Source organism: Haplochromis burtoni, unplaced genomic scaffold (genome assembly GCF_018398535.1).
Source record: "Haplochromis burtoni strain Fernald_Lab_line unplaced genomic scaffold, NCSU_Asbu1 Contig_339, whole genome shotgun sequence".
Lineage (NCBI taxonomy): Eukaryota > Metazoa > Chordata > Actinopteri > Cichliformes > Cichlidae > Haplochromis > Haplochromis burtoni.
Window position 1 is genome coordinate 537,635 of NW_024582700.1, and position 14,848 is coordinate 552,482.

General features: G+C 43.5%; 1 protein-coding gene across 5 annotated transcripts in view; it reads right to left on the reverse strand.

The window, feature by feature from the left end:
- Positions 1-9,392, reverse strand: part of khdrbs1b (KH domain containing, RNA binding, signal transduction associated 1b) — a 17,856-nt gene extending 8,464 nt beyond the window's left edge. For all 5 annotated transcript variants that reach the window (XR_001335856.2, XR_006055433.1, XR_001335857.2 and 2 more), the window contains exons 1-5: positions 8,970-9,392; positions 7,018-7,139; positions 5,377-5,493; positions 4,849-4,995; positions 477-610 (exon numbers count right to left, since the gene is read on the reverse strand). Coding sequence is in view for 1 of the 5 variants with exons in the window: in XM_014330245.2 (XP_014185731.1) it covers positions 477-610; positions 4,849-4,995; positions 5,377-5,493; positions 7,018-7,139; positions 8,970-9,063 (614 nt within the window). In the remaining 4 variants the exon portion in view is untranslated. The remainder of the gene's footprint in view (positions 1-476; positions 611-4,848; positions 4,996-5,376; positions 5,494-7,017; positions 7,140-8,969) is intronic.
- Between the last annotated feature and the right edge of the window lie 5,456 nt (positions 9,393-14,848).

A 14,848-nucleotide genomic window follows, 5' to 3' on the forward strand; every position in this document is an offset into this window, starting at 1 on the left:
CAGACAGGTAGGTTTGCATAAAGACAGCAGCAGGGGCAAAAAGCAACCCAACTCTAGAGCCCAACTGGTACAGGATTTTTAAGGCTGACAGAGAAACTTGGCAAAAATGTAAAAATCTGATACCAGCCAAGAAAATGAGTTTGTTTAAAAATTTTATTTATTTGTGATCTTTAAACTCCTGGCAGGGTAAGAATAGCTGATTATATGTTTCTTTTTTAAATACTAAGCTCAGCTAACTGGTAGGTGGTTGTAGCTTAATATTAACCATTAAGATGTGGTATCAAACTTAGGCTTTTGACGGCATATAGAGCCGGGCAGCCTGCTGGGCCTGAGAGGACCCCAAGCATTCCAAATCATTGAGAGGGAAACAACAACAATAAAAATGTATGTATGTGCATACATACATACATACATACATATTCAGTGATGCAGCAGCTGTCATGAGAAATTGTGTGTGTTTGTGTGCACTTCCTCACCTGTGTGCTCCTGCAGGGGGGACACCGCGGCCCCTGACTGGCAGGCCACCTCGGCCTCGGGCTCCGTGATCCTGGCCTCCGTTCAGGTAGCTCATCTCCATGAACTGCTCCTGGCAGATATCATCCATCATATCCTATACACACAAACACACACAGTGAGGACGATAATACTAAGACAAAAAAAAAAAAAAAAGAAGAAGAAGAAGAAAAGAAATGGAAAAGTGACTGTGAAAAGAAAAAATAGAAAGGAAAGGAGGGAGCGTGGAAAGAGGAGTGATGAATAAAAGAGTGAAATCATTTCCGAGCTGCTCAAAACACGCCACCCCTCCCAACGGCTAACAGAGCGACTGGAAGAAAAAGTCTCAGTGCCAGTGACTCAGAGTGTTAAAGAGAGGAGGGGGGATGTGGATGTGGGAGGCTGGAGGTTGGAAAGCATCCATCCACACTCTGTGCCTTCCTGTGTCTCTCCATCATGCACAAAATGTAAATCACTTCTCTGCACACTCCTTGACAAGTCTGGTGTGACTGCATGAGCAGTTACCTTATTTTATCTGCAAAAACAATAACTTGGGGTGGATTAGCCAAGCTGCCTGTCTCAGCAGCACAAATCCTGCAGCCCAATCCTCCGCCTTGCTTCTGGGAGCAATCACAAGAGCTGCACTGTGACCCAATCAATTCTTTTTCATATCACTCCCCAGACTGGAATAGTGACAGAGCTCTAATGATGTCCAAAAAAAACCAAAAAACTACTGGAATATGAGATGCAGACATCAGCTTTCAACTTATCTGCAGCAAAAGCAGGCAGAGCATTTGACTGATTAGAAATTCATCTGAAGGGAGGAGCAGTCCAGCTGATGCTGCAGAGGATGCAAAGTCTTTACCCAACAAGGTGTTGAGTTTAATCAAGGATCTGTAGATGTTACGATCAATAGAAGAGAGAGAAATCCTTCTGCATTCACGTTGGTCGATGTGCAGATATACACAAATAAACAGGATGAGGAAGAAAAAAGAAGACAAACCCTGCTGAAATCACAGGGCTGTGAGAGACTCACTGTCTTAGTCAAATAAACTAATTTTTTTAAATAAAATAACTCTCAAGTCTAAGATGGCCGATATTCAGCCCTCCCGCCACTAGCCTGGGCTGCAGCAGCAACCTCCTCTCTCGCTCTGACAGGAAGTTACAAACATACAAGGTGAGAAGTAAGACAGCTGACAGCCTTGTGGACCAGTATGACACCAAAACTGCTGTGATCTAAAACACAAACAGTTGCATGTCAGAGTAAACTGGCACACAGCCACTCCAATGCAGCAATGTGTTAACTGTGTTCTTTACATGCATGCGGCTTCGAACCTGCACGGACAGTGGAGCTGCTGTTTGACACATCTACATATGACTACACCTGCACCAATTTAAAATAATTATAGGAGAATGACATTTCAAATAGGGCTGGGCCATATCATACCGTTCACGTTAATACCGGTATAATGTTGGGCAACGATAAGAAAATGAAATATCGCAATAGAATATGGGTAAAACGCGCATGTGCAGTGCCTTTGTTTTCATACGCACATGGCGGAGAATGAGAAGGGCGAAAGCAGATCGTTGAATGAAACGGATGAACCAGAATTGGTTTGTAAAAATGCTGCAACTTCAGTGGTGTGGAACTGGTTTAGCTTTCGTCCGTCAGATACACAACAAAGCACTGTTTTTGGTAGAGCATGCTAGCGGGCCGTCGTTATTACCGTGTTTTGTGGAAAATACAGCACACTTAATATCAATCCTTTGATTTTTCTGAAAATCGACAGTGCCCCTTATAATCCCGTGTGCCTTATGTATGAATTCTGGTTGTGTTTACTGACCTGGAAACGATTTTATGTACACGGCGCTCGAAAATCTGTCAAATGTTTTAGTACGACTTTGCTAAGCTACGAAGCCACACCGCTTGATGGATTGTCGGAGCATTACAGCTGTCGTAGGCAGGAGCCTCGCGGAGTGATACGTACTGTGCATCAACATAATATTACTGTATTGTGTGTGTATGACCTCTTTTTAAGTTTTGTGGATATTATACATGGTTATGCTGAGGATATGTCGGCCAGTTTCCACTGGAAATGGCTTTTGGTTAAACGGTCAGTAAGGAATTTGCACTGTTAAATTTTTTATATAACTTTCATGCACATAAAAAACAGCTGCTTGTTTAAGTGAAAATATATTGATGTTTTTTCTTTTTGCACTAAACAAGTTGTGGAGTTGTAAAGTATTTTGTCTAGTGTCAATTACATCGTCAGTTACATCGTTATGGCAAATTTTCAAATGTATATCGTGATAAATATTTTTGGTCATATCGCCCTGCTCTAATTTCAAATGGCTTGTAAATCAACAATCAACATGCATTCAGCCACCTCCATGCTCAGTTTTCCTACTTTGAGGCCATTCCATCAATCTGAGCCCCCCTCCCAAAAAAAAAAAAAAAAAAAAAAATAAATTAGTCACCAGGAACATCCCTGTGGAATACCTAAGCAGAAGTACAGGCAATACATAAGAGTTTCAGCAACAAATTACATCCACCCATTCTCCATCTGAGTCATTTATTAAAACACAGCCTTGCTCTAAATGAAGGCCGTCACGCCTGACAGATTATGGTCTTAAACTGTAACGACAGCTTCTGTAAGCGGCTGATTTTTACATAACGCAGCAACACCAACACCGCAGCTGGTTCATCAGCCCATTCATCTAGCCTCCAAATTATTCTTTCTATAGTGCCCTGCACACTAATTAAAAAAATGTAAGGCAGCTCACAAACCCCTGGGCCTATTGGCCTGCTTTGGTGAGAGCCATTGTGAGAGGACTGTGGGCTTCAGCTGGGCCCGACAGCACACCGAGCTGGCCGGCACTCAAGAATCTCTCAGCATAAAACCAACAAAGCAGACGTGGGCTGCGTACAGTGAATACGGTCACATATCCGCCTCGAAGCTCTACAACTCCAGGCCGATTCTCCTCTCTGAAGAATGAGACTCAGGTGAAAGCAGAAAAGTAGGCAAGCCACATGAAGGGGGCAACCCTGCTGACACAGTGAAAGCGGCCCAATTCCTCCTCTTAAGCTGATTGCTTTACGTGCCTGGACTGTGCCGCAGAATGTGTTTGCTCCAGGTAAATACCCACTCAATCTCCTCCGGCTGTCCTAGCAGGCCCTCCTCCCAAAGCTTTGTCTAACCAGCACGCTGCGGCTCTCTCCACCTTTCTGAAACGTAATTTCACTCGATTACCACGAGAACACTTTCGGTGTAGCTTCACAACGGTGTAGCTTCACAAACTTTTCCCAGCTTGGCGGTGGGGAAACTGCATTTACAATCCAAAACAACTTCTAACCTCTGCAATTAAAGAAATCATGAAGTTGCATGAAAGTGGGTATGGGTGAGTGTGATTTTCAGATTTAAAGGCATTTGTGAGGATTTGCTCAAAGTTCAATCAATAACGAGCTTAAAAACCAATCTTGAATCAAAACCAAGCGGAAAATAAAGTCATATTACGAAACTGACATCTCCTACATCTGTGTGCAAATGGGCCTGAAGAAAAACTTGCTGACTGCGTGCATGCAGCTCAAATCAGAGCTGAGACGATTAGCCAATTACTTAGTTGAAAATTAAGAGGCAACTACTTTGTGATTCAATTAATCTCCTGTTGTTCAAGAAGTAATACCAATTAATTCCCCAATTCCAGCTTAACTGGGTTGACTATTTATATTTCCCTCTCTTGTATGGCGGTGAAGATAGTCATGTTAGGGAATGAGACAAAACCCTTTTCAAAGATCTACCTGGGATTTAAGACAGCAAAACGGCACCGTCATCATCTTCAATAGCATTTATTAGATTATGTTTAAGAAAAGAATGGGCACCCAGATCAATGAAAATAATCGTTTACTGCAGCCAGAGCTCAGCCTGTACAAGGCCTCAGATATCACTGAGAAAAGGAAGCGCTGTTTCAATTATACAAATATAAAAATACACTTATACAGGAGAGAAGAAGCAAATCCTGGATTCAAAACAGTGTTTGTGTGAGGTGATCTTTGGAAAGCAAATCCATAATTAAAAAAACAAAAAAACAAAACGAAGCATCTTCTTTTAAGCTACAACGAAAATGTCTCTATTCTCATGGCAAAGTCATGTTTAACCTCAACTATTCTCACTCTGACTCTGAATTAAAATTGAGAAATCTCCCGACATCACTTCCCCCTGTTAAGGTGCTGAGTGTTTTCCACATTGCTGACCTTTTACAGGCTTAGTTTTGCAGTTAATAAACGGCACAAAACGCTCTACTAAACTCCACACAGGCAAGTTCACAGATGACCAAAAGCAGAACTGGCAAACTCACCGGAAACAGGAACTTCTTGACCTCCTCCATGGCGTGGGCCATGCGCAGGTAAGCCTCGGGCACAGGCGCAAAAACCTCGATGAACACGTGCAGCTCCATGGAGAGGTGGGCATACTTGGGCTCACCGCTTTTCCTCAGCCCCTCCTCCTGAAAGAAAAACCATCATAGAGAGTGAGAAGAAGCCAGCTCAAACATTTAATGAATAATGCAAGGAGAAAAATCACATTTATTCCACCTCAGAGGGCAACAGGGGTTATATGCAGTATTCCCTTCCTTTGTATAGCTTGATAATTACATCAAACTGGTAGATAACAGGTTTAGTGGGCTATCCTGAAGACTCTGGAGCAGATGTGCAGTGTTTGAATGCCCTTGGCTGAGTGTTAATGTTCAGCTGAGCCATCCAGCAACTTGACTCCATCTGGGCTCACTAACTGTCATCCCGCTCAAGCAAAGGCCAGATGTGTTATTGCTTCAGGTAACCTTCCCACAGGTGCATAAGACCAGATGTGTGTAAGCATGTGTGTGTACCTTGGCTTTGTCTCTCATGGATCCTTTGCCCAGCACAGAGATCTTGGCTCCAGTCTCCTCCTGCAGACGTTTGATTGTGTTGCCCTGAGGTCCCAAAATCTTCCCCACAAAATTGAACTAACAGCAAAACAAAGCAGAACAAAATTAGCCTGACAATCACGGCAGAGGCGAGTTTAATACCAGGAGAGTGAGGGAGAGGCAATCACCGTCTGTCTGTCAGGGCTCTTGTTGCACATACTGCAGCCTTAAGTAGTAGATTTAACAGACAAAGTCGATATGAGCCCCCGAGGGCTGTAATACTGCCGTTTGCTATTCACTGCAATCATCCATGCAGTGAGCCAGAACTTTACCTCCTCGATCTTTCAACAAAGTAATTACCGTGTGTATGATGCGTCCCGCAATTAGCTGTCATTGCCAGAAACGTTTAGCAAAAAGCCGCCCCAAAGGAACCTCGCTTCAACCTGAAGTAGTAAAAGCAGCTCCAATAATCGGAATCGTTCATTAGCTGTGTCGTGCCCGACACAGCAGTGTGACGGAGCAACTAAAACCCAAGGCCGGTGTTAGGGATGCACCTGTCCTGCATTTGGAGTACATCAGTCCTATTCCACCTCAAAACCCTAAAGGGTCAGCAGACTGGATGCATTACACACCTGCAATGCCAATGTCTGAAATGCATGTTTGCAATTATTTTAAACTCAATCACAACTCGACTGGTCCAAAAAAAACAAAAAACAAAAAAACCAAAAACAAAACTGGGCTCTCTCTCCCTCTGACAGCTTCTGTCGCTCGCTGGCTCGGCTTAAAAGTTTGGAAGCTTTCGCTGCACTTGCAGGAACATAATGCATTGAATAATATTATCTCACTTCACCTGCCTCTTGACTGCTTCACTGGAGTGGAGCAGACAAGAGTCCATCCAATTTGGTCCATCCCCATTCTGAGAGATCAGACCCTCACAGAACAGGAGATGCTCCTACAGCTCATCGATCCGACGCTGAAAACGAAGCAGCACCAACAGATCTCATTCTTTATAAAGCAGTTTGCTCTATTCAAAAAGAGCACTGAACACCAGAAGTTACACAATGGGCCATAAAAGAGACACCACACTGACTCTGGCAACTTAATCTTTTTATTTTATTTATTTTTTAGCAGCATGCAAATGATGCATTGTGCAGCTGCAGCATGCTCTCTGAGTTTTACAGGACAGATTACAGCCTTTATCACAAACACTCATCCTAAAATCAATGCAGCCTTACGTCTGAGCCAGATATGGATTGAACAGATATGGCTGAATGCACCTGAGGTTAAATGATAAACCTAAGTAAGGCTCGGGATGGAAACAGGAAAAGATCTGAGCACCAGTATGAATTACACTGAAATATAGAGCCATCCCAGCTATACTCATTTTAACATTTTGATCCCTTTTAGTGAGATTTTAAAAACATGCCAGTATCGGCTGTAATTATACTCTGGAGCTTAAAGATCAGGGTTGAGAGGAGTAATTTGAGACTCCCAAGTAACCCCGTGGCTTTGTGTAATTGAAACACAGCTGCAGGATAAATTAAATCAAGAGGGGTTTCGCTGGGAAGCGGGAGACGACAGGAGGAGGAGGAGGAGAAAAGAGGGGAGACAAAGAAAGCTCACCTTCGGGTACTGTTTGACAGGTATGAGCACTCGCTCCTTGAGTTTGATGTTCTTCGTCGTGAAAAGGTCCAGGTATGTCTCAGTTTCCTTTTTAGTCTCACCTTTCTGGATTCTGTCAATTTCTGGAAGATGAGAGGGATCATTTCAGGCAACCAAACAGTCAGAGTGGCAACATACAACACAATGATGAGAAGCACTTATGTGTGCTTACGTGAACCAGAAAGCACCAACTTTAGGGATTCAGCACCACCAGGATAGAGTTAATACCTGATCTTAAAAACCAGTTGTGCATACACTCATCAGCTGTTTAGAGTTGGATTAATACAAATCTGGTCCCAACTGTGTAAAGCGCAGCATCACTTCTATGATTTGTGGCCCTCTGAGGGGAAAACACATCTGACTTTTTAGCCCGTTCCCGTGGTTGTAACACACACCTCTGCAAGTCTTTGATTCACAAGCAAATCCACATTAACTGAATGCCAAACAACGGCAGTTTCCACTGAGTGCGTTGACTGCTTCACTCTGCACATTTGTGTTCATTTGAATAGCAGTGAAACAGCTTAGCGACCCATTAAAAGGCAAACACTTGATCACCGATGAATAGTTTTGGCCATTTATCAAACAAATCGTAGCCCATTCTCTCGCTGTTGTTCACTCTAAAAGACCATTTTGCTGTGATTATGTCACCCTAAACAGCTGATCAGCCAAATCATCTCAGACCTTGTTCATTCTTTAACAAAAATCAAAACAGTCCAACTCTAATCTGTACTGGAAACAAATCAACACGAAGTATTTGCGAGCATCCTCTGTAACCTCTTCCTTGTGGCAGAGCACCTGGTTTTCCCCCTCCAGCACCCATTGCAGTACTCCCATCTCAAACCACCTCCGCCCTCCTGACTGTGACAACTCCCGAGCCTTCAATGTGCAAACATGCCAGCTTACACCACAGTCTACCAGCTGCAGATCAGGAGAAGCCTGAGTAGATGGTTTCACCGAGGGAACCCATCCACACTGCACACCCTGACACACTTTGTCTTCCTGGTTAGTCCACGCTTCCAAATTTCACACACGCAGCCTAGATTCGCCAAATCACGTTTTCCAAACGGTCAACTTCATTATCACCAGGGCTACCTGAGTTAAGCAAATAAATAAAATAAAATAAAACCAGTTTCACAATTACTGACAGAGCACATGGCCAATGGCTGACATAACTAAATAATCACATTTGTTTATATAAAGCAGTCATAGCTAGCTTTTAACATCCTTTTTTGTATTACGGACAGCTGACCAACTCACACAGTCCTACTAGGTAGGTGTGTGTGTCCACTTGTCCTCGCTTCAACACAGCTGCAAGGCAGCAGTCCCGGGGCGGCCATGGCTGCAGTTTTGTTGCTCAAGGACACTTAAGCAGTGGCCATCGGCAAGCACCGCGGTTAAAGGCTCTTTGTCGCCTCTGCTAGGCCGATTCTCGGCTTTAAAGTACTGAGGTGACCCCCGCTCCTGGACATTAGCGCACATTCACAGGCTGCTGCGCAATAATATCAACAGGGACTCGAGAGCACACGACGGAAACAGCCCGCGTGCCCAAGTTTAAACTCGCGCGAGCACCGACAGTTACAGAAAAGAGCAGGTGCGACAAAAGCTGCACGCGAGGAAGCGGATATTAGTCGCAATAACTGAAAAGTGTAGCTCATCCGTAGTGTAGCGATAGCTTTAAGCGCTTTACTCTTTCAGACGCTATTCGTTCACTAACTACAGATTTTAACGCCCACACGTATTTTTCTTTGTTTTTGAGCCATGAATAGGACCTCGTCTCCGCGTAGCGGTGAACGGGGTAGTTCACGTCCCGTCCGCAAACACATGGCGCCGCTCTCCTCAACTCCAGAGGATAAAGCGTACGGTGGAAAAATTCACAACAAAACAAAAATAAAGACAGTGTAACAGTACTTTACCCGCGTTTAAAAGTTTCATGGCGTGCGTGAACGACGAGTCCAGGCTGTCCTTCTCTGCCAGAAGCTCGGGGAGATATTTGTCGTCGTTCTCCATTTTGTTGAGTTTGGAGGTGTAGGGGGGGCAGTCAGTTTCGGTGCAAAAAAATAAAGCGTGGAGAAAAATAAACCCAACAGTATACGGGGAGGAAAAAGTAGTCCAATTATGTAACTACGGAGAACCGCGTATCCTCTTTGCAGACCGTGCTTTGCATGTGGCGTTTTTGTGCGACCGACGGGTCCGTTACTGTTTGCCGCTTCCCAACCGGTTGGTTCCCTCTTCTCAGCAGCGCTGGCTAGTTGGAAATGGGAGAACAAAAGCTGCGAGGCGCTGGAAGAACAGCCAACTCAAACCGACGGAAGTGAGCTCAGAGGGACGTACTTCTCCGGACTGACGCCGCCTACTGTGTGCTGTTCGGATGCGCCGCCTCCAGGAGCGACAATCCCACTATCAGATTTTCAATAGTGATATGGGTGTGTCCGCTCTGGAGCGAGTTACTGTCATAATAAAAACGTCTAGACTGCCCAAAGGTGTTCAATTCCCCCACACCCTCCACCCCATACTTTAAATTAGGGGAAACTTAGAGATACAATAGGGTGGCCCGCTGAACTAGAGGTGCTCAAGAGTGGCCACATGCTTTAAAATATGTCCTCATATGTTTGCTGTGATGTCTGTAGAAGTAAGCCACAATAATTCAATCTGTCTTGTGGATATTATAGTTTTCTCACATGAAGAATACAATTAGTCTGTGCAGTTAAAGTCATACATATGTAGCAATAGAAATATTCTATCTCTTATGTGCTGTTGTACAGGACCTTTTAACATCGGTTGTATATTAAGTGGTGTGAGCAGGATAATAATAGATGATGACACCCACAGTGTTTAATTAGTAAACAGAATTTCAGTGAAGATAGTGTGCCCTGAAGATGTGCCGCGTTCATTTGAGGCTCTCTACTGCCCCTTAGTGGCAGTGACGACAACGACAAGGAGCGGGTCTCTGTGCAGCTTAAAGTGGGTCTGTCAACAGAAACCCTTTCTCAGTCGAATTACACGTTTTCCTCTCAGCTGTCTATTGATTCAAAAACACTTATGTGTGAGCGAAAAGCAGCCGTGAGCCTAATGTCTGGGAGAAACAGCTCAAGGATTGATTCTGGAAGCGGTAATGAACCTTGCAGTGCCATTCTGTGGAGCACATGGTGTCAGAGGGTACAGCTGACTGGTCCATGCAAAGTAAAAGAAGGCGGTTTCCTGTATATTGGTTATTTGAGTACATACAGTGGCATGCATTATGCCTGGGCAGATCCTCTTTGAGCGAATAGCTGAAATTGCAGATCATTTGTCAGTCGGCCGCCGGACTGAAAACTATTACAATCGACCGCAGGTGTACCCAGGCATGCATCTGCTCAAAACAAATGAAGGCAAAAATTGACTGCAGTCAACACTTATGAGAGGCTGAAGACCTGCTCTAACTATCAGCGCTCAGCTTGATCTATCTCTGACCATTACAGTGTTATTAGTGTTGGGGGTTGCAAGGTTGTCCTGACTCCTCATGTCATTGACAGAATGGATCGCCTGTGAGCTGAATTTCAATTGGCTCATAAAAGGAAGAGTTACTTCTCTTGGCAGGTGGAGGAGTTCCAATCGGATAGCTTGTGCTCTTGCCTTCTGCTCGTGTGGACTTCCCATGTCCCCTAACATACAGGGCCACAGTCTGGGATAAACAGGGGCAGATGGAAGGAGGTAAACACTGGGGTTAGGCTTATATAAGCCATCACTATTCCAGATCTTTGCATCTGACCATTTTTCATGCCCCACAGATTCGTAAAAATGGCAAGAATTCAGCGCTCCCCTGGAGTTTCATCCTTGTTAGGGCAGAAGAGCATGTGAAACAGCATTTGGAGCATCATGGGAGTCTGAAACTTTACTAAAAGTCAAACTAATGAAATTCTCAGCAGCTCCTTATGGCAGGTTTCACTGCCGTTTTTACAAACTGCAGTATAACAGGACTTGGAGACTACTGCCTCAGTGAAGCTGGACTTCAGCACAGCTGTGCTTTAGGGTAAATGTTAGCATGACTGAAAAAAACACATCCCCACATTTTTCCCTAGTGTTCCTAATCCTCTTCCATACAGCCTCCCAGTGGCACCGGAGAAACAGTTACAGGGTTACCAAATGAACTTCGATACATCATCTGAGAACCATGCAGTTCCATATAGTTATTGAGATTCTAGTGAAACGTGTGACTTGCTGTTAGAAGTTGATGAGAATTCAGAAGAATACTAAAGGATCCATCCTCTCAGACCACGAATTTAGAATAAATAAGTCATGTTCTTGTCAAAATGTATTTCAGTATGGAGCAGTGGACTGTTGGTTTTTTTTGCCACACAAATTCCTAGAAAAATGCTGCTTGCTAAAAACCTCCCATATCATGCTCCAATAATGTTTTCTGGCTGGTATCTGGCATAAAACCAATATAATTCAATGCATATTGACTAAATGTAATCATGTTGGAAACCATCATATCAGAAGAGACACTAAATGGATGATATCCCATTGTAAATGGAAAGCTTTTATCTCTACAGTATGTTTCCTCCAGCCACGATGGTAAAGGGAAAATAGAGATAGAATGAAATCGGTGGCAGGACAAATAGAAGGAGAATAGGAATTTGTACACTTAAATCCTTTAGTCTTCACACTGTCAGCGGAGGGTTTTCCTGTTCTTGGGAGGTTTAGGCACGAAAGCAAGTGAGAGTGAGCGAGAAAGATGGCTGGGTTCAGTCTGAGGGTCACGCTCAGTTTAGCATCGCTACAAGGCCAGAGAAACCTTTTTTTCCCCATGAAAGCTTTCAGAACTGTCACACCTGCTTAGGTCTGTAACACCACCCCACTCCCCTTCCTCTTCCTCTATCCCCACCTCTTCCCAACCCTTCTACACTCCCCATCCCTCCCTCACCGCTCAGCCGCCACAGAAAACAACTCTCTCTTTCACCTCTGTGCAAGATTTTTCTTTACACCCCCGTCCTTTTGGCAGGGCGATTATTTTTTCTTGATGGTTTACAGAAGAGGAATTGAAGCAAAAGAAATGCTGAAGTAACGTTAAAATTTATAGACAGGTTGTTTTGATTTTTGATGCAAATCCTTTGTTTTGTTAAAGAAAAATGCCTGCCTCTTTGTGTATCATTATGCTATACCTCTAGACTATTATTAGAATTGGAGCTCTACTACTTGGAGACAGGAGTCCAAGGAAAAGCTATTAGTGAGGCTACTTACATATTCTGCTGGTACTGCAAAAACAGGGGGAAATGCCAAAGACTCAGCAGTCAAAAACTTTAATTTTCTCTGCAATATCTTTTGCTTCAGTAAATAAGTAATGTGACACTCTTGCTGTGTTATTTCAGATATATCACTGTCCCCTCCTCTATTAAAAAGTGTATTAGCTCATTTCGGTGTAAATAAAGAAGTACTTTATGTCCAAGTAATTTGGATCCTGTCATAGGTCCTGATCTAGAATTCTAGACAAAAATGGGACCATTTTCCTCTTCCACAAGTCCAGTAACTGGTCTCCTCAGTTCCCAGATGTTTATGAACTGTTGTTGAAAACAGAGGGGATGCTGCACAGCAAATTCAAAATGAGCCAGTATTTTTCATAAAAGAGTAAAATGTCTCAGTTGAAATATATGATATGCTTCCTCTGCTCTGAATAAAATATGGATCCGTGAGATTTGCAAATCACTTCACTCTGTTTATATTGCTAAAAGTATTCAGTCATCCATCCAAATCATTGAATTCAGGTGTTCTCCCATGTCCACAGGTGCATACCAAGACATTTTGGAATATTTCACTTCGTGGGAACAGTTTGGGGATGGCCCCTTCCTGTTCCAACGTGACTGTGAATCAGTGCACAAAGCAAGGTCCATAAAATATGGATAAGCGAGTGTGTCGTGGAATAAATTATTTGGCCTGCAAGAGTTCTGACCTCAACCTGATAAAACACGTTTGGGACGAATTAGAGCGCAGACTGGAAGTCTGGTCCAGCATCAGTGTCTGACCTCACAAACGCGCTTCTGGAAGAATGGTCAAACATTCCCATAGACACACTCCTGAACCTTGTGGAAAACCTCAAAGCTGTTATAACTGCAAAGACTGGACTAACCTATGGATTAACAATGGGATGCCCCTCAAGTTCATATGCGTGGGAAGGCAGACGACCTAATGCTTTTGGCAGTACGGTGTGGTTGCCTGTCCTCAGACACTCCCCTTATCCTTCTGAGTGGGGATCTTAACCCCCCAGTGTTGAACACAAAGTTACACCCTTGGTCAGCAGTGGTACCTTTTCCCAACTCTGAACAACAGTAACCAGCAGTTTGAGATGGCATTAACTAATGATCACATAATGCACACAGAATGATTTAATGAGTGTATTTCAGTAGCAGTGAGCACTTTTTAAATAAGAAAACTTGCATATTCCCAAACGGTGGACAATCAAGAAAAGAAACAAGTTAGGTGTTAAGGAACGTTACTTTAGCTTCTGAGCTAACAGCCCTGTCCTGAACTGAACTCACAGAGCAGTGAACGGACACTTGGCTTTATCAGGTGCCAGAAGCCCAACTCTAATGAGACTGTCAGTTTAGTCTGGATGTGCTGGATGTGTCAGTTGCTTCTCTTCCACCCTTAGTGCCACAAAATGCCACAGTAATGCAGATTTAAACACTTGGCAGCATATACATAGCATGTCTCAATTTGGATACTTTCATGTAGTACACTATGTACACTTCTTACTTGTGTAGTACATTAAATGGACAATGTAGTACAAATCAAACACAACAAGTTGCACACTTATGGGAAGCGCAGATGTTGAGCTACAAACTTGATTTTTGGGAACATTTGCAACTCTACGTGCCTCTGACCGTACATGATAACGTAAGCTTCTTTCTACTTAGAAGATGGAAACTGATGATGTATAAACACCAAACACCACTACAAGACACAATGTGTTTTTATCTGTGATGATAGTTAGCATTGGAGTAATTGTCGATGCTGATGACACATCCTGGGTCCCTCCCCTTCCTGCTACTGAGACTGAGAAGTAGACAAGGTCCTTTAATAAACTTTTCGAGCATTATATCACACAGTACTAATTGACATAAACACACAAGTGCACTAAAAATAGCAAGTTTAAGTGTGAATTACATCATTTTAGATTGAACCGCCAGGGGACAAGACTTTTTCCTGACACTCAAAATAATGTAAACCTACTATCTTGCCAACATCCCAAACACTCGGATTAAAGCTTTAAAGAGTAATGATATCTGATATGTCTGTCTCACCGCTGTGATTTGTGGTGAAAATAAGTAGGCCATTTCTTAGCCCAGGAGGCAGAGGAGTCTGTTTACTCACACTCAAGGCTTTCATTTGTTGTTTTCATCAAAGTTCTGATTTCTCCGTGAGTGCCTCTATTTGTCAGCGTGTGTGCACACAAAGGTGGGCACTTGTATGTGATATATGTAGAACGTGCTTTACACTCAGGGGCTTTCCCTCTCTTTTATTCACTTTTTGATGCGAGTCCTCTCTTTAGCACTCTCTTGCTAAAGGTATACGTACAGTATTGATTTATGGTACCCGGCCACCTTCATCGGACCCAAATGAAAAGCCAACAAGGTGTTTATAGACATATATATCTTATCATAATGCCCCGTGGCTCGTTAAGTTTTCATATCCTGTATTACCTTCGGGAGGACTTTAAGTAACGGTTTGCATTCAGCTCTGGTTCTGTGTCATCAGTAAGCAAACAGTAAAGTGGCTGGGGGAGATATTTTGGCTCTCGGGCAGGGCGGTGGTGCCA